We start from the raw sequence: 18,936 nt of genomic DNA, 5'->3' as shown, positions 1-18,936 counted from the left end.
CCGCCATTGATTTTTTCCCCCCACACGTATTTGTTCTCAGAAAGAATGATATTTCCATCTTTGCTTAAATTTTCTAGCATACTATACCTAATATTAATACTTGGTTAACTCTTGAATACTTGTTTGAGGTAGCATATAGTATTGTCTATGTCAGTGATTTGGGTTTTATTTATCTTTCTTGATTAATAGAATTGCAGCAGAATTAATAAATATGTTGGCCATGAATATATATAATGAACAAATATGCGGGAAATTACTTTTTCGGGGAGCCTGGTTGGCTCAGTAAGTTAAGCGTCTGCCTTTGGCTCAGGTCATGATCCCAGGGTCCTGGGATCGAGCCCCACATCAGGTTTTTTGCTCAGCGAGGGGCCTGCTTCTCCCTCTGCCCCCTGCTCATGTTGTCTCTCTCTTGCTCTGTCTCAAATAAATAAATAAAATCTTAAAAAAAAAAAAAGAAAACTACTTTTTCACAGGAAGAAGCGGTTGTGTTTTTAGAACTTGGAAAGGGAGGCTATTTGATTTTTTAGAAATGTTGGGTTGAAATTGGATTTAGAGTTACAGCCAAGGTTTCTGCTCTTGGTTTGTAAGAAACCTCGTGAGCACTACAGGGGTGATGATGGCATTGTCCAAAGAACAAATAATAGTGCACTTTTTTTGATATTTAAAAGTCTCAAATGTCTATGATGGAAACAATGTGTAGGTTGGTAGACAAACTACTTGAAGGTTTCCCCTTTTACCTTAGGTATATCTTTGGTCGTTGGTTATCTTGATACTTTTACTCTCACATCTTATTTTCCCCTTTTCGTCCTTACAGTAGTTCTTTCTGGATTTCCTTTGGGGCATTCAGTTCTGAATCAAGTTCACATGTTTAGGGAGCCTAACAGTGAATTGGTACTGTGGTGTGGTAAATATCACTTGAGTTCCATTCCAAAAGATTTTTCGATGATTCACATATTAAATCTTTGGAGTTGTTAACTGAATAACATCTTGATTGCTTGCATCATGTTAAAATGTACTTGTTGCCATAGTAATTAAACAGTTTAGTGGAATACAAGCAGTAGATCTTAATATGCTTGGAAATTTGGGAAGAGTTATAAAAGGATTGACTTTAGGTCAGTTGAAGTTTATCGGATTAAAGAATTGTGAGCTATATGTAAACGTTATATGCTTATAGTTCTATTACTTAGTATTCTAAGCCTCATCCCAGTACAGCTTTTCTGTATTGATCATGAGGGAGCATGAAAAAGTAGTTTGAAAGTACTTAGCACATTCATACTTTTGAAACTTTTATCTACAGCAGATAAATTTGGGATTATTTTTCTTTATTTCTTAGAAATAAATCTTTCTGGAAAATTTAAGTGGATGCTACAACTAGGTATAATCCATTACAGAAAAGGAAGGGAATATGAACCTATAAACCAAGGAAAACACAAGTAATTTGTGATTTATTCTACATATTGAATGCAAAAAACAAAACAAAACTTAAAACCCAACAACCCAGAGATTTTTTTTTAAGGGGAGAATTCCTTTTAGGGTTATGTTAATTGCCTTAGGTCATTTGAAAATATTTTGATATTGGAATCTGATGAGATTCACTTTCCTAATATAGATAATCTTTGGAGTGTTACTTTACATTTATGAAATTTTGAGTACTGGTTAGCTGTAAGATCTGGGACAGATCAACCTGGCTCAACTTCATTTTATTTTTTAATTTTTTAAAAAAAGATTTTATTTAAGGGCGCCTGGGTAGCTCAGTGGGTTGAGGCCTCTGCCTTTGGCTCAGGTCATGGTAGCAGGGTCCTGGGATCAAGCCCCGTGTCAGGCTCTCTGCTTGGTGGGGAGCCTGCTTTCCCTTCTCTCTCTGCCTGTCTCTCTGCCTACTTGTGATCTCTGTCTGTCAAATTAATAAATAAAATCTTAAGGAAAAAGATTTTATTTATTTGAGAGCAGGAGAGAATGCAAGTGGAGTTGGTGGATGGGGTTGCAGAGGGAGAGGGAGAAGTAGACTACCCATTGAGCAGGGGCTCTTTCCCAGGACTCTGGGACCACGACCTGAACTGAAGACAGACACTTACACAACTGAGCCACATAGGTGCCCCTCAGCTTCATTTTATGCATAGTTGGAAGAACTGAGGCAAAGGATTATCTTGTGTCCTTTCCTGCTGTGCTATTCTAAGGGTTATAAAATTAAGTGGGTAAATATAGCCCTCTAGTGGTTCTGTTACATGTTTACATTGTTAATTGGTATATCTAGCATTTCTCTGAAGTTAACTGATTTTGAAAAATTAACTCAAAAATAATCAGGTTTTAGTAATATTACATGACATAAAGAATATGGGGGGGGAAGCTTATAGGGAGATCTTTTTTTTTTTTTTTAATTTTATATATTTATTTGACAGAGACATAGCGAGAGAGGAAATACAAGCAGGGGGAGTGGGAGAGGGAGAAGCAGGCTTCCCGCCGAGCATGGAGCGCTATGTTGAGCTTGATCCTGGGACCCTGGGATCATGACCTGAGCTGAAGGCAGACACTTAACAACCAAGCCACCCAGGTGTCCCAGGGATATCTTATTCTAACGATTTTCATGTAGATTATAGCCTGTTTCTATAATTACTTTTTGGGTTATAACAAGATGGTTCAGAATATTAGAATTGCCCTGTACTTTACAGGATGAATCCAGATTCTTTGCTGATAGATGCTGTGATTATTATTATCTGATAATTGTGCATATCAAAGCATTGGGTTAATTAAGGTGGACTGTGAAGAAGATCATATATATGCATGCTGTGAAATACAAGTTATTAATAAGTTAGACTTGGGTTTATTGGCCTGGAATTTATGATGTGACTTTAGAGGAAAACAAGTTACAGAATGATTTTATAAATGCATATCTCCCCGTTTTTCCTTAAAAGAAAAAAGTGGGAGAAACCTCGATACTAGTGTGAATACATACTTGTATAAGCAAAGAAAAACAGAAGATCTACACCAGAAAATATTACTACTTTTAAGAAAGTGAGATTTGGAAAGATGGAAGGAGATCACTTCTCTGTTTGTCTGATTATTCAGATTCTTATGGAAAATGAAACACATGGAAAAACTCAAAAGACTCAGCAGAAAGCAGGGCCCTTGATCTGAAAAGTTTTAGGAGACCAAGGTCAGTTCTTGATTTCAGAACTGATTTCACAAGCAATCAATTAAGTCAGGTCCTGCTGATTTCGAGTTTATTGTTTGAGTAAGAGGTGTGCACTTGATAATCTCCTTAGCTACAAGTCTGATGCCCCAATTGTATAAAATGCTGTGCTTAGTATTTCTCTTTATTTTGCTAATAAGCTTTTTCCTTGTCCTAGGAATTAAAATCCTTTCCTCTCCAGCCCAATTAAGTTTGTTAAGGGAGGGCCTCTATGAAAAGGCCCTTCTTTGAGGTCTTTAAGTGGAAATGATTGGTTCTGAAAATTCTTCCTTCAATAGTTCTTAAAAAATTTCATAATTATTGAAGGCTCATTATGAAGGCTGTCTCAATTTCTTCCCTCCAAAATGCTAAGGAATAATTTAGACAATAGTACAGACTCTAAACAAGAAGATGGCTCGGTCTTTTCACAGACTGAACACAATATTGTTGCAGCTTACTTGATCACAGCAGGTATGAAGGTTTATTCCATTAACTGTTATTTTGTTTTGAATGAGTGAAGGAAAGCAGAGGTTTTCAGCATAAGGTAGAAAAAGCATGGCTTCAGAAGTGTTTCAAGTTCCATATTGTTGGCCACTTACCCTGAGTTGGGGTGCTCATGTGGCAAATAGAATAATAATCGTTGCCTTATTTCTTGGCTGTATAGTAAGAGAATGTAGGTGAAAGGATAGGTGAAGTCATTGTTGATGGTGGTTAATGCCACAGTTATTTTGAATCTTGATAAACAATGTAACAGTGAAGTGGGGCTGAGAAAAGTTTTCTATAAAATGAATAATATGTCATCCATATATTTGGTTATTACATTGTCAGGTTTGTTTGTTTTTTTTTCCTTCAGTACTTAAAAAATTTGGGGAAGAGTGTGTACCATGGCAAAAATGTATTTTTGTGTCCTTTACTATTCTAATACTATTCATAGTCTTGTCTTTGGTGGTGGACTCTAGTTAAGATGAAAAGGTCTTGGAAAGAAAATTTAAGTTATAAAAAGAGCAGACTCTATTGTCACTGAGGGCAGAGTTTGAAAGTTGAGCTCATTCCCAGAATATGCTGTATTGGGAAACTCTTGAGCTTTGAATTTCATCTTTTAGTATCTTACCTTTCCAATAGTAAGCAGGTTCCTTCAGCTTTCTGTTCTTATATTTTCTTTTCTGAAATCAGGATAAGAATAAGATAACTGTCAGGATTGTTGAGAAGAGTGAAATTAGGTGACCTTAATAACATACAGTAGGTGTTGGGCACATACTTGTTTCTTTCTCCCCATGTGTACACACTCATTGATGTACAGTGGGTTAAGATAAAGGCATGTTTGTTGGGAGGAAGGGATGGGGGAAATGAAATAGAAGTTGTCTAATTATCTTTTTAATGTATAGGTTGAATTATATAAATTTTATATTGAGGAGTTACTTCATTTCCAACTCTATGCTCATTAATGAGTTTTAAAAATAACTGTTACATTGGCTTATTGTCATTTTTTGGATTGACTTATATGAAATTCTCAAATATATTCAAAAGTGGAGAGAAAAAGGAGAGAAAAAGTATCACAAATCCTACTATAACCAGTTTATACTTCATAGTTGCTTAGTTTCCCTATAATTCACAATTACTATTGTGCTAGCAATTGTGGTTCTTCAATTAATTTTTGTAAATTTTAATGATAAGCTAACTTGTTCACTTGAATACTGCAAATATTCAGGTACTGGATAAGTACTGGACAAGTTCTGTTTTCTTTTTGATTTTTGTTGTAACAATATGAAAAAATAATCTGCTAATTAAGGAGAAAATCTTATTACAACTGCATAGAAATACTTTGTATGCAAACTTTTGGTTTAGTTTTTTGTAGATGACCAGGAAAGCTTTCTTTTTTTGATCTGTTTACAAAAGTAGCATGCAAAGAAAATTTCTTGTTAAGAAATTGTTCTCTCTGGTTCTTATGCCTGTAGCAGTAACAATGATAGGAATTTTACCACCACTGCTACGACGATGAACATTACTGCCACCATCACCACTGACTACCACTATTAACTGTTATTTGAATACATACACTGTTCTAAATACTTAAATGTACAGAATAATTCATCCTTACACAAGGTCAGTAAGTGAATCAGTTTTATCTTCCCCATTTATAATGACAAATAGTTTAACTCAACCCAGCACACACAGATCTATTAAGGAACTATGCCAGGATTTGAACTCAGGCATTTTGATTCTAGAGCCCTCATGTAATGTCAACGGTCAGTTTTATTAAGGAATACCTTGGGTATGTGTTATTCGCAGTTTTGGTAGATAAACTGAAGGGAGCATATCTAACCTCTTTATGCTCCTGTTGAAAGATTTATTGTTCTCTGGGTCCCCTAGTTTTCTTAGGTCCCCTTTTTAACAAAACCTACTTATATTTCCAAATCAAAACCAAAGCTCTGAGAAGAATTTAGTTAAAGCATTTATTTCATTTGTTACTTTTACCAAGAGTTTATTAGATCTGTTTAAAATTTAATTTTCAACTTAATATTTCTCTTAGATTTTAGCTGTTACAAACTTTTACCAGCTTGAGCATGCTCCCTTTCTCCAAGTAAGGCTGGGAGGCAAGAGGACATGGTAAATTGATGATCTGAAATACATTCATTATGGATGAATTGTAAATTGATGGGTAAAAGATACTAGGCTGCAGAGAAGGCTGTATACCAGGTGATGAAGAATCACCTAAGTCATAAAGGTGATGAGGAGACCCTGAATGACATGATTCCATTTGCATTTTGGAAATATGCTGTACTAGTAGCTAAGAGACCACATAGGAAGCCCCTGTGTGATTAAGAAGGATCCTGAGAAGTGAGAAGTGGCAATCAGGAGAGAAGTAGACACATTCAAGAGCCAGAAGTTAGAACTGATGGTTGGATGTGGCAATTGAGGGAGAGGGAAAGGGGGTATCAATGAAGACAGGTTTTCTGTTTGGGGACTCCTGTGGTTAGATGGTGAAGCTATTCACCAGGAATACATGTGCGGAAGAACTGGTTTGAAGAAGGAAAAGAAAATTCACTTGGTTCAGCGTGAGAGATGTCCAGTGGACATGTGGGGCTTGAATTTTGAATTTTATGAGGTCAGTCTGGAAAAGAGCAGCGTATAGCCTCGGATATGTATGAAATCACAGATTATGTGGTCAGTGTGAAAAGAAGGGGGTCTAAGAAGGTGGAGATGGAGAAGGAAAGCCAGGTGTAGAGTAAGTAGGATCTACCAAGAGATTGTAAGAAAGCCAGAGGCTAAGAGGAAATTAATTTAGACCTATTAAATGATGTGTTGCTACCCATTAGAAAATACTTGCCGTTAAGAAAATAGAGCAGAGAGCTTGAGATAGCTGCTGAACGAATAGAGAAAAAGGCCAGATTGTTCAACTCATACCCCCCATTATATCTAAGACCTGCCCCAAAGTACAGTTACTTCTGGTTGTGTACTTGGTAGGCAACAACTTACCGTACTATGTTTTATCTGATTCGAAATCACCAATTAGTAGTTAGCTTAGAAAGATTCTTCAATTCATTAAGCTTTTTGGAGTATTTCTTGTATGTCTGCTACAGTACTTGATGTTAAAATCAGAGCCAAGAGGGGCACCTGGCTGGCTTAGTTGGTAAAGCACGTGATTCTTGATGTCAGGGTTGTGAGTTCTAGCCCTACACTGGATGTAGAGATTACTTAAAAATAAAGTCTTGAGAAAGAATCACCAAATTTGCTATCACTGTGCCTTACTTATGCTCTGCAGGAATGATAGAAATTAAACAATATGAGTTTCAGTTGTGGTCTGTTTATTAAATAAATCTGCTATATGCCACATAATCATTGAACACAGAAGTCATTAGGAACCTGAAATCTAAATGAGAAGGCTAGGAATACCTAAAAGTTAAATATAGCATCACATAAAATGAATAGTGTATAATATAAGCAAGCACTTTGGGAATTTAGAGAAGGGAGAATTACTGTAGGTAGGGGAAAGCTCTAGAGCAGAGCTGGGCTTGAATAGAACTTTGAAGGATGTATAGGTACAGGAGCATTTGTATAGGTACAGGAAAAAAATAGGGTGTTCCAAGTGAGATAGGCTTTACAACAAGCCTTGTGTCTTTGATAAATAATTAGAATTGGATGGCTTGTTTGGCAAGTGTGGAAATTTGCTTAGAGAAGGTGAAAACAGATTGAGGCAAAACCTGGCTATCAGGTTGGGCTATGTGGGCTTTTATCGCACAGCCAACAGGGAGTATTGAAGCTCTGAGAAGAAACGTGGCTAATTCTCTGTTGTAGCCAGCTTATTCCACCAACAGCACGGAGGGAAAGAATAGGAATCTGGAAGATTAGTGTCACGGGATGCTAAGAGGAAGTTTCGACTGAGGTGCCAAGATGAAGTGGAAGTTCTTCCTCAGCTGGTACTTTTGTGTGTTGGTGCTTGGAAACCCTCCCTCTCTACTGTTATTGGGGGCTGCTCACTCCCCAATTGTTAGGACCTAGTATATGACCCACATCTGGCTTACAGGATGTTTATGCACCCCTTGCAGCATGTAGAGGTTGTTAAATGGGCTAACGTGGGTGTCCGGTTCATTCAACAATACACTGCCATTCTGATGATGAAGTTCAGTCATCTGTCTACCTGAGTCCAGCCCATTCTATGACAACATTCTTGACAACAGTGAATTTCTGGGCCCCCCAAGGCTAAGAGTCAGATTCCAGACTGTGGAAACTTGACTAGGAAGGTGTCACCTGTGACGATTCTCAGTGTACCTAAAAGCCCAATTCCCTTTCTGTATAGTCAAACCTTGCATTGTGCCTTCTCTTGAGGTCTGTGTTTGTGCACACTGAATGAGGTACTCAGGTTTGGACACACTGAGCTTCCAGAAATATTGAAACAGTCATATGATCTTGTACATTATAGATCCTAGTAAATGGCAATGAGTTGAATGAAAAGGGACATGGAACTGGAGCATGGGTCAGGGCTGGAAAGTGACAGAATTGTTAGGGTAAAATTGATAGGTGAGGCTTGAGAAAGGAAACTATAGAGAAGGAAAAGCCTCAGGCCTTAGGAAGGAGGAGGAGGAAGTTAGACTGCCAAAAGAGATGGTATAGTCATACATGTATCTTAAAAATCAGCGGAGCTGGTATCATGAAAGACGGGAGGAATTTCAAGGGCAGCATGATAAACAGTGAGGACAGTAAAACTGGCCTTCAGTACTCTGTATGCAGTTGGTAGATTCTTCATTTCAATTTAATTATTTCTATTTCACAGAAGAGCTGGGAAGATATTACAACCAATTTTAAGAATAGTTGGAGCTCCTCCAGTAAATGAACTAAAATGGATTTGCTTTGCTTTTGAGGGGGCTTAAATATTTAATTTTGATACTACTTCTAAATATTCAAATTAAACAAAGTGATTTTTTTTTTTGTATATGTTCTCAGGTATAATAAGTATTTTCAGCAACCTCATAGTTCTGGGCATCTTCATTAAGTACAAGGAACTTCGGACACCCACAAATGCAATTATCATTAACCTGGCTGTTACTGATATAGGGGTCAGTAGCATTGGATATCCCATGTCAGCAGCTTCAGATCTGTATGGAAGTTGGAAATTTGGATATGCAGGATGCCAGGTATTGGATATCTTTGGAATGAAAGCAAAATAAAATAGTAAAGAGATGTAAATTTATATGTCTTAAAAAAAGAAATTCCAAGGGTTTCAAACAAATAAGATCACGTAGGATAATAGATAAAGTAGTCTTACAGAAAATAGCTTCAGAAGTGACTGGGAAATACATTACTTAGTAAAAGAGAAATGACATTGGTAGCATTTATTATATTTTCAAAATTTCCCTTACCCAAAGGAAAAAAAAACAAAAAAATCAGCATTCAGCTAGAGAAGATAAGTAAAAATCCACATATTCAAAAAACTTTTCATTGGAAATAATGAACTATCTAATGACAGTATCATAATATCTAAGTAATGTAATTAAGCTATCAGTTTTTGTCCCCCTCTATGGACAGTCCTCCAATGGACTTGCAACTAATTATATTCATATTATTTTTACTGGCCAGGAAATATATTAATATTAATTCATGTTAGGAGAGTAGGGAGATAAGACTTTTGGCCCAAGTTTTTAAAACAGTTTACTATTTTAAGCTATAAAATTACAGAGAATAAAATGAGAGTAATAGAATAATGAATACTCGTGTATGTACCACCTGGTTTTGTCAAATCTTAATGTTTTGCAATATGTGCCTCAGGTTGTTCAGCTTTTTAAAGATAAAAAACTTGAGGGCACCTGCGTAGCTCAGGTGGTTAAAGGACCTGCTCTTGCTTTCAGCTTAGGTCATGGTCTCAGGTTCGTGAGATCGAGCCCTGTGTTGGCTCCACGTGCTCAGTGCAGAGTCCAGTTTATAGTCTTAACCGTCCTCCTGCTCATGTGCACGCGTGTGTGCACGTGTGTGTGCACACATGGTGTCTCTCAAATGCATAAATAAAATCTTTAAAAAAAAAAAAAGATCTAAAATTTGAATAGTACTGTTGAAGGCCGCTGCCTACTATCTCCAGCCTTCCTTCTCTTCTATGAATGTCTTTCTATCTTAGTACATATTTACCTGCACATAAACTATACTGTCAGGATATTTCAAATTCTTTATAAAATAATATGTTGTGTACATGATGCAGTCGTCTTATATGACACCATGTTTTCGAAGTTTATCCATGTTGATGGATGTAGCTGTAAGTCACTCACTTTAACTGCTCTATGATATTCCATTTTATGAATATACCCCAATGTATTTATTTTTCTGTTATTAAGCATTTACTCCATTTGTTTTCAGTCACAAACAAAGCTTCAGTAAGCATTCTTATGTCTCCTACAATGTCTAAGAGTTTCTTTAGACATATTGCTTTAGGAGAAGGATGGTTGGGTTGTAGAGAATATTCATCCTCAATTTCATCAGATGTGGCCAAATTGCTCTCCAAAATGGGTATGCCAGTTATGAGAACTTCTACTATTTCAGATTCTCTCCCATGCTGGGGATTGTCAGATTTTTAATTTTTTGTCATTTGTTGGGTATATAATAATCTGCACTTCTTTGAATGTGTATTGTGGTTTACATCTTGTATCATAAACATTGAGGTTTCCCCTGTGTGAACAGCCCATTTTTCTTTTTTTTTTTTTTTTTTTAGCCCATTTTTCGTTTGTGTTTTCTTCTTGTTGAATTCTCTATCTTGTGAACACTAGTATTCCATTGGTTATCTGCACCTCGCCCGATTTGTGGTTTGTTTTTGCACTATGTTTATAGAATATGTTGTATAGAAGTTCTACTTTAAGTCTTAAAATTTTTTTAAAGTTTATTTTAATTAATGAAGACCTAAAACACTTTTTGTACATGCCATTAATAAGTCAGTTACAATATGACAGTGGAAAATGTATTCTAAAATTATTAAAATAAAAACCATTCAATGTCCTTAAAATGTACTCTAGCCATGGAATAAAAATGTAAGTGTCTCTTGGGAGGGTGTGTAGAATGGTGTATTCTTTCCAACTTTGACTTTTAGATTTATGCCGGGCTGAATATCTTTTTCGGAATGGCAAGTATTGGATTACTCACTGTTGTGGCCATAGATCGATACCTGACCATCTGTAGTCCGGACACAGGTATAACCCTTAGCTTTCTCAGCGAATCATTTCTGGCCTAAGTACTACTGAACACACATGCACTTTAAAATAAAAATGTAATGATTGGGGCACCTGCGTGGCTCAGTCAGTTAAGCATCTGCCTTCAGCTCAGATCATGATCCCAGGAGTGGAGATGGAGCCTGGGATGGAACCCTGCTTGCTTCTCCCTCTCCCGCTCTCCCTGTTTGTGTGCTCGCTCTGGATGCTCCGGCATCTGGCTCCTTGCTTAGTGGGAAGTCTGATTCTTCTCCTGCCCCTCCCCTGCTCAGGCACACTCTCTCACGCGCGTGCAAAAATAAAATCTTTAAAAAATAAAATAAAATATAAATGTAATGAGTTGCATTAAGACTGCATAGTCACTCTTGTTTCTCTGATAATCCTTGTTCAAAAGTTTCAATGATTTCCTATGATACTCAGAATAAAATCCAAATTTCACAGCCCAAACTCCAAGCCTCCATGTGGTCTGGCCCCTGGCTATCTTTCCAGCATTGGCTAGCGTCCCCTCGCTTTGGGGTACTGGCCTAGGCCTTTCACATTTCAGGATCTTTGTAAGTGCTGTTTTCCCTGGCCCTGGAGAATGCTTCTTCCTGCTTGTCCTCTGGCTGATCCTTTTTATCATTCAGGTAGCAGTTTAAATGCCTTTTTTTTTTTTCACCTGAATATGAATTCATGTAGAAGGCGCTGAGTGAACTAACGTGCTTTGTAAAAAATCTACCTAATAACTTTGAATAATCAGTTAAAACAAAGTGAAGATATGAATTCCATCATTGGCAAATGATGCTAATATTTCATCTGTTTGTTAATAGGAAGAAGAATGACCACCAACACTTATATCGGCATGATTCTAGGGGCCTGGCTCAATGGTCTCTTTTGGGCTTTGATGCCTATCATAGGGTGGGCTAGCTATGCCCCAGATCCTACTGGGGCTACTTGTACCATAAACTGGCGGAAGAATGATGCGTAAGAGACACATTTTCACTTTAAAATAATCAAATGCTTCTAATGTAGACAGTTTCTCATTTCAAATTTAAGCTCAGATCAAATGTTTTCCATACAGAGTGTGGCCAAGTGCTTCCTTGGTAGTGATGGTGTGATTCCAGCATCAAATTACACTTGTTTGCAAGTAAAGGCCATCCAGCTCCCTTGTTCCCTTACCCTCTACCGTCCTCTCTCTCCTGTGGCAGCCAAGTGCGTATAGACCACCCTTCCGTGTTGGTATCTCAGGGGTAGAATCTGAAAGAGAAAAACGGACCATTAGTATCACTAGACAGCGTGTGGTTCTGCTGAAAGCCCAGGCGGACCCCCTACTATCTTTTCAGGATGACCTGGTGATAAAGCTGGAATGACAAGGCAAAGGCACAGTCACTGTAAGGACCGGATTGCTCCTTAGTGATGCTCTTCTGTATTTACCAGGGAGAAGAGGGTAACTTAGTTTGTTAAAGAAAATGAAAGATGACCCAGAATAATGGGTAGAAAATTTCTAACTCTCCAACTAAATCCAAATCTTAAACTTTCTGTAAAGGGTCAATAAGAAAATATTTTAGACTTTACAGACAAGACTGTCTCTGTTACGATTGTTCAACCCTGCCTGTGAAAGTGGACATAGACAGTGTGTAGATAAATGTAGTTCCAGTAAAAGGTGATTTATAAAGAAGACAGGCCATAGTTTGCGAACCTCTAATCTAAATGAACCAATTAAATATTCCTCCTACATTACTTAATACAGTGACTGTTGAATAGTGCTACAGTTATTTTTAATAATTGTTCCGTTTCCTTTCCCCTCTTCAGCACAATAAACAAGTAGTGATTTGGTGATTCCCTTTTCTTAATTTCAGATCTTTTGTTTCTTTCACGATGACAGTTATTGCAGTAAATTTTATTGTGCCCTTGATGGTGATGTTTTACTGCTATTACCATGTCACTCGATCCATTAAATGTCGTACGACTAGTAACTGCACTGAGTACCTCAACAGAGATTGGTCAGATCAGGTAGATGTAACAAAGGTAAGACATTAAAATCCTTAATTTACGCATATGTGGTCCATATTACAATCCCCTCTCCCCATCCCCTGATTCTTACTCTCTGACTCTTCTTCTTATGTTTGTCTCCATATTTCTAAATGATGTGCCTCTCTGCCATTTCAGATATTTTTATTTGCTAATACTCTTGATTTCCTACTATGGATAGTGAGAATTTATTTCTCTTACACCACCTTTCCTATTCCTCCACCCCAACCTTTCTCTCTCCTCATCTTGTCAGCATAATGTTAATAATATTTGGTTACATAATTGTACCTTACTGTAACTACCTAAATTTTGTTTATTGCAGATCTCTTTACGGTTCTGTGATTTGTATTTTTTTTTATTTTGTTTTTCTTTTGGGGCTAATCATTTTCTATCTCTTCCTCCTCTCAGTCCCCTCTTCTGCTCCCTATCCTTCCCACACCCCCATAGTTTTGTTTGCTCACTGTTCTGTGTATGGGTCACTAATTCTTCTCTGAACTCCCCACCAGAAGCACCAATCTCCTCTCTGTGTTTTCAAATGCATTAGAGACTAATTGACTTTATCCTTCTCTTGGAACCTTCCCTCCTGCTGTGACTCTCCCGCGTCTTGCTCTACGCTGCCCCTTCTCTAAGATGACTGCCAGCATCCTCAGATCTCCTTATTGACAGCTGAGAATGCCTGTGGCCTCTCTCCTGGGTTGGATCACCTGTTTTCTGGCTTGCATGTCTTCCTTTTTCGGGGGGGGGGGTACTCGCTCTCATTTGGTGGAGCACATTCTCAAATAGATTTCTGAGGAGGTTATAGGAGGTAAATTTTTAAAGATTTTGTTGTCTGAAACTGTCTTAATTCTATGATCATATTTGACTGTTTGCCTCACATGGAATTTTAAGTAGAACAATGATTTTCAAAGAATTTTGAAGGCATTGCTCTAGGGTCCACTAGCTTCCAGTGTTGCTCTCGCAAAGGCTGACAGCATTATGGTGACTGACCCTTTGTAGTGTTCTATGTGTTCTCTCTGGAAGCTTGGAGGATCATCTCTGTGTCTCAAATTTTCTGGAATTTCATGCTGATGTGTCTTGAGGGGGCTCTTTATTCACCCATGTTCTAGGTACTTAGCGAGTGCTTTCAATATGAAGACTCAAGACTTAAGTCTTCCCCTTCTGGGAGATTTCTTGTATTATTTCTCTGGTGATTTCCTTTCCATGTTTTTTTGTTTGTTCTTGTTTTTTTTCTGTCCTCTTTTTCTGGAAGTTTTTTTTGTTTGCTTGTTTTCTGTTTCTTTTCTTTTCTTTTTTTTTTTTTTATATTGAATCTCCTGAAAATATCTTCTAATTTTCTTAGATTTTCTCTCTATGTTGTCCCTGTCTTGGACTTTGTTTTTGTTTCTACTTTCTGTAAGATTTCCTCAACCATGTCCAGGTCTGGGATTGGGTGAGAAAAGTGAGGCTCAAGCCTTGGTGTGAAATTTAAACAGCACCAAAAAAACTCAGCAATCCCCCCCTCCAAAAAATAGTTAATGTAGTATTTTTTAAAAATCAAATTTAATATCACATCAGAGAGGGAGACAAACCATAAGGGACTCTTAACTGTAGGAAATAAACAAACTGAGGGTTGCTGGAGGGGAGGTAGGAAGGGGGATGGGTAACTTGGGGATGGGCATTAAGGAGGGCACATGATATAATGAGCACTGAGTATTACATGCAACTGATGAATCGCTAAACTCTACCTCTGAAACTAATACTATATGTTAATTAATTGATTTTAAATAAAAAATTAGTTTAAAAAAACCCATATTGAACAAAATAGAAAATTTTGAAGACAGGGTCTGACCCTGTACTTAACATAACTCACCTCATTACCCTAATACTAGCTAACCCATCATTCAGCCTTTCAACTGCATTTTTAAAATTATGCCCTTTTTTAGGGTAAAGGATAAAAATGGTTATTATAGATTAAAAGAATTAATTTCACATTTTCTACTCCTTTCCAGTTGCCTCCTCTTCTTGTTTTATGGATGTATATCTTCTTTCTGTGATAGTATTATGTACATATTTACATTTTCCTTCTGTTCATCACACATTTCTTGTTTCCCCTGAATTTCTGCACCACTTTTTTTTTTTGTATCTTAAAAAAAAAAAACTTATTATTGAAGTATAGTTGACACACAATGTTATACCATTTTCGGGTGTACAACATAGTGATTCAATTGCAGTAACTATAGTTACCATCTGTCACCATGCAATGTTATTACAATATTATTGATTATATTCCCTATGCTGTGTACTTTTCATCCCTATGACTTATATATTTTATACCTGGAGGTTTGTACCACTTAACCCCATTCCTCAATTTTGCCCATCCTTCTATATTCCTCTCCTCTGGTAACCTCCAGTTCTCTGTATTTATGAGTCTATTTTCATTTTCTGTCTGTTCATTTGTTTTGTTTCTTAGACTCCACATATAAATGAAATCATATGGTATTAATCTTTCTCTTTCTGACTTATTTCATTTAGCATAATACTCTCTAGGTCCATCCATGTTGTTGTTACAAATGGCAAGATTTCATTTTTTTCCAGATTGAATTTACAAAGCTAGAAAGTTATTTTTTTCAGATTAGCGGATAAAGACAGTGAGGGGGAAGAAGCACAATGCCGGCGGTCCTTAGCACAATTACTAGATATGGGTCAGGAGTGCATTTTCATCTGCCTGTCATCAAAGCCAGCTTTCATATTCTTCTCTAGCACACTAAAAGAAAGAGGACATACTTTACATTGTTTAACATTCTATCCATTTAACAAGCTCTTGCTATCGTAGAGGACTCGAGGCACAGCAGCAAAGTACAACGAGGTTTGGAAAAGTTCAGATTTTCCTCTATGTCATCAACAACATAAACTTATTCGAATTCCTATTTAGATAATTATTCATGCTATTTTAAATATAGTAGCTACTTCAATATTTTAGATATCGGGTTTGCCAAATATTGATTTATTTTACAGATGTCTGTGATAATGATACTCATGTTTCTGGTGGCATGGTCCCCTTATTCCATCGTGTGCTTATGGGCTTCTTTTGGTGACCCAAAGAAGATTCCTCCCTCAATGGCCATCATAGCTCCACTGTTTGCAAAATCTTCTACATTCTACAATCCCTGTATTTACGTGGTTGCTAACAAAAAGTAAGTAATGTTTATGATGCTTTTAAATAAAAAAAAATGGATATAGAAAGACTGTTAAAAAGATTTTGGGGGAGGTAAGTGACAGAAACTCCTTTAAACTACTGTAAAAATTTGGCTCATGCAACTGGAGAAGCATCTAGGCCTTTAAATGCCTTGAGCTCCAGTTCTGTGACAGCCTCTTCCCATATGAAGGGGAGAGGATTATAGCAACCCAAGACCCAAGCTCTACCAGCTATGTCTCCCCAGATTCAGATGGCTTTCTGGCAGAAAAGCTGCTGGAAGGTTGTTGGTGGGCTCTGCTTGGTTCTCATGGTTATCCCCTCCCCAATACATGGAATTACTTTTCCAAAGAAAAGAGTGGTTTTATTATCAGAAAATGGACAAAGTGAGGAAGGCAAAGTTGGACTCCACAAGTGGGTGGTATAGTTGCATATTTATTAGAAGATATTCAAATGCAAGAGAAAAACTCCACGCTAAAATAAAAGGGCTTCAGGAGTGGGTAGTTATTCAGGATAATAAAGAATCCTGAACTTAGCAAAGATTTCTGGCTCCTCAGTAAAGCCTAGATTATTTTACTTCCTGTTACTGCTAAAAGATGGGATAACCAATTTATTGTCCTTAAATATTGGATCAAAAAAATCTCAGTAGAGGCCAGGCAATCTCGTCCTGAAATGCAAACATTTGTACTTACGCACATTTTTTTGGAGAACAGCTTTAGCTACAGGTACACAGAGAAACATAAATACTTTTAAGACCAAACAGATCACATAAGAAGCATAAACAACATATTTTAAATTCAGAGTCCATTGGTAGTTCTTTTGGAAAGATTAGTCGTTCTCAAGCTCCCCTTAATTTCACCTGGCCTTTGCTCAGAAGAACAAACATGTGAAATATACATCCTTAGTTCAAGTGAATTTTAACTGACATTTGAAGTGTCATCTTAATACATACTGATTTTTATTAAGTGTCTTCAATGTTTATAATCAATGGGGCAAAACTGGTCTTTAACTGTACCGTATACTTTATATATTCATGAATGTTCTTGACAGATGTTAAAATTGGAGGCAAAAATGTATTTCGAGATCTCAGTTAGCAGTAGAGGCATCTTAGCCATGTTCGAAAATGCTTTAAAAGTTCCAAGTCATTATAGGATCATGCCAGATTTCCCCTTTCTTACTGTAGATTTCGGAAGGCAATGTTCGCCATGTTCAAATGTCAGACTCACCAAGCAACGCCCATGATGAGTATTTTACCAATGGATGTATCTCAAAATCCACTGGCTTCTGGAAGAAACTGAAGTAAAAGAAAAAATACACAGTGTCAAAATATTTTATTTACCTTATTCCCCAGTGGTTTAGTTTTATTTTAAATATGATCCTGTTTAGATCAGATGCAAACATAGATTATTTTCTTATTAGACCCTAAATTCCCCAAGTTTAGCTCCTCATTCTTCTGTTTATGGGATGGCTATTGTAGTGATTGTTTATTTTCTTCATGTACATTTACTGTTCATCTCCTTTGATTACTCTAGTCATGTGAGATTAAGGCCCATTCCCTTTCTCCCAATCATGGGATTCATTATACTGTATCAGTGACTTGCTAACTTGTCTAGGCTCTCCATTAGATTAGAAGGAGCCACTATTTTAATGTTAAAATAAATTAGTAATAACGATAATAATAATAATAGTCTTCAATAAGTAAATTACTGAAATGAGTTGTTGGATGTTCCTAGGTAGATGGAAAAATATTTAAGCATTTCACACTTCTAAAATTGTAATACAATTATTAACTTCTACTATTTAACAAAAATATTAAACACTGTTGCTTCTAAATCACATTAGCTGATGCACATATATACCTTACATAGCAATGTAATCTCTGCATATTATTATGTAGTCTGCATTTTTAATTTACATTTTTCTGTGTATGTATTTCCATATATTTGCCACTAGGATTAATTCAATCATGGGGGGTTTATATTTGTTCTCCTTTTTCCTATTTTGTTTGTCTGGAATTTATTTTATTGCAGCAAGAACACAACGTGGCTCTGTCCTCTTAACCAGTTTTTAAGTGTACGATACAGTATTGGTAACTATGTGTACAGCAGATCTGTAGAACATATTGTCTTGCTTAACTGAGACTTTATGTCTGTTGATAACTGTTTACTTTTCTTTGATGTATCCGTAGCAGGTAGATGGATTTTGCCTGGCACATAGTAGGTGCTCAATAAAAAACATTGTTGAATGTTGAATGCATTTGTAGACTCATGTATTTTTTGTTTTAAATGACTATTGTTTAAATAGTGGACATTTAAAATCTGTGGTATTGGGGCACCTGGGTGGCTCAGTGGGTTAAAGCCTCTGCCTTTAGCTCAGGTCATGATCCCAGGATCCTGGGATCGAGCCCCGCATCAGGCTCTCTCCTCAGTGGGGAGCCTGCTTCCCTCTTTCTGCCTGCCTGCCTCTCTGCCTACTTGTGATCTCTGTCTGTTAAGTAAGTAAATAAAATCTTAAAAAAAGAATAAAATAAAATCTATGGTATTTTATTTTAACTGAGCAAATTTTTCTGCCTTTATTGTTTCTGTATGCATCCTGTCAATTTTAAACATTTCCCATAATCTTATTTTTTACAGAATTGACTTTCTTTTGAAAGGGTTTTGGTTTAAAGATTGTTGATAGAACCACTATACAATAACAAGATTAAATTCTATATATATGTGTGTGTGTTATCGGGCAGGGCTAATCAGGATATGCCCAGATATATATAATATATATATGTGTTTGTATGTGTTTATAAAACCTAAATCCTTGATTGTCAATTGCCATGAGGATTTTCCATCTAGTGTACATGGAGGTAGTTTTTAATGATTGAATTTCATTTTTATTTTTGGTGGATAGAG

At 36.7% G+C, this 18,936-nt stretch overlaps 1 protein-coding gene and 1 long non-coding RNA gene across 2 annotated transcripts in view; one reads left to right on the top strand and one right to left on the bottom strand.

The window, feature by feature from the left end:
- The first annotated feature begins 3,534 nt into the window (after positions 1–3,534).
- Positions 3,535–18,936, top strand: part of RRH (retinal pigment epithelium-derived rhodopsin homolog) — a 62,206-nt gene continuing 46,804 nt past the window's right edge. Inside the window, exons 1-7 of the mRNA XM_044224262.1 lie at positions 3,535–3,640; positions 8,612–8,802; positions 10,737–10,836; positions 11,664–11,817; positions 12,693–12,861; positions 15,859–16,037; positions 17,220–17,330. Of these exons, the coding sequence (XP_044080197.1) occupies positions 3,535–3,640; positions 8,612–8,802; positions 10,737–10,836; positions 11,664–11,817; positions 12,693–12,861; positions 15,859–16,037; positions 17,220–17,330 (1,010 nt within the window). The remainder of the gene's footprint in view (positions 3,641–8,611; positions 8,803–10,736; positions 10,837–11,663; positions 11,818–12,692; positions 12,862–15,858; positions 16,038–17,219; positions 17,331–18,936) is intronic.
- LOC122889266 lies at positions 3,621–17,323 on the bottom strand. The gene is made up of 3 exons (XR_006380862.1): positions 17,263–17,323; positions 12,013–12,090; positions 3,621–4,332 (listed from the first exon to the last, which is right to left on the bottom strand). It is a non-coding gene; the product is annotated as an uncharacterized LOC122889266 (long non-coding RNA).

The sequence above is a fragment of the Neovison vison genome, chromosome 11, assembly GCF_020171115.1.
Source record: "Neovison vison isolate M4711 chromosome 11, ASM_NN_V1, whole genome shotgun sequence".
In the NCBI taxonomy this organism is placed as follows: Eukaryota; Metazoa; Chordata; class Mammalia; order Carnivora; family Mustelidae; genus Neogale; species Neogale vison.
The sequence above is the reverse complement of the archived record's forward strand: the minus strand, read 5'-3'. Positions and strand labels throughout refer to the sequence as shown.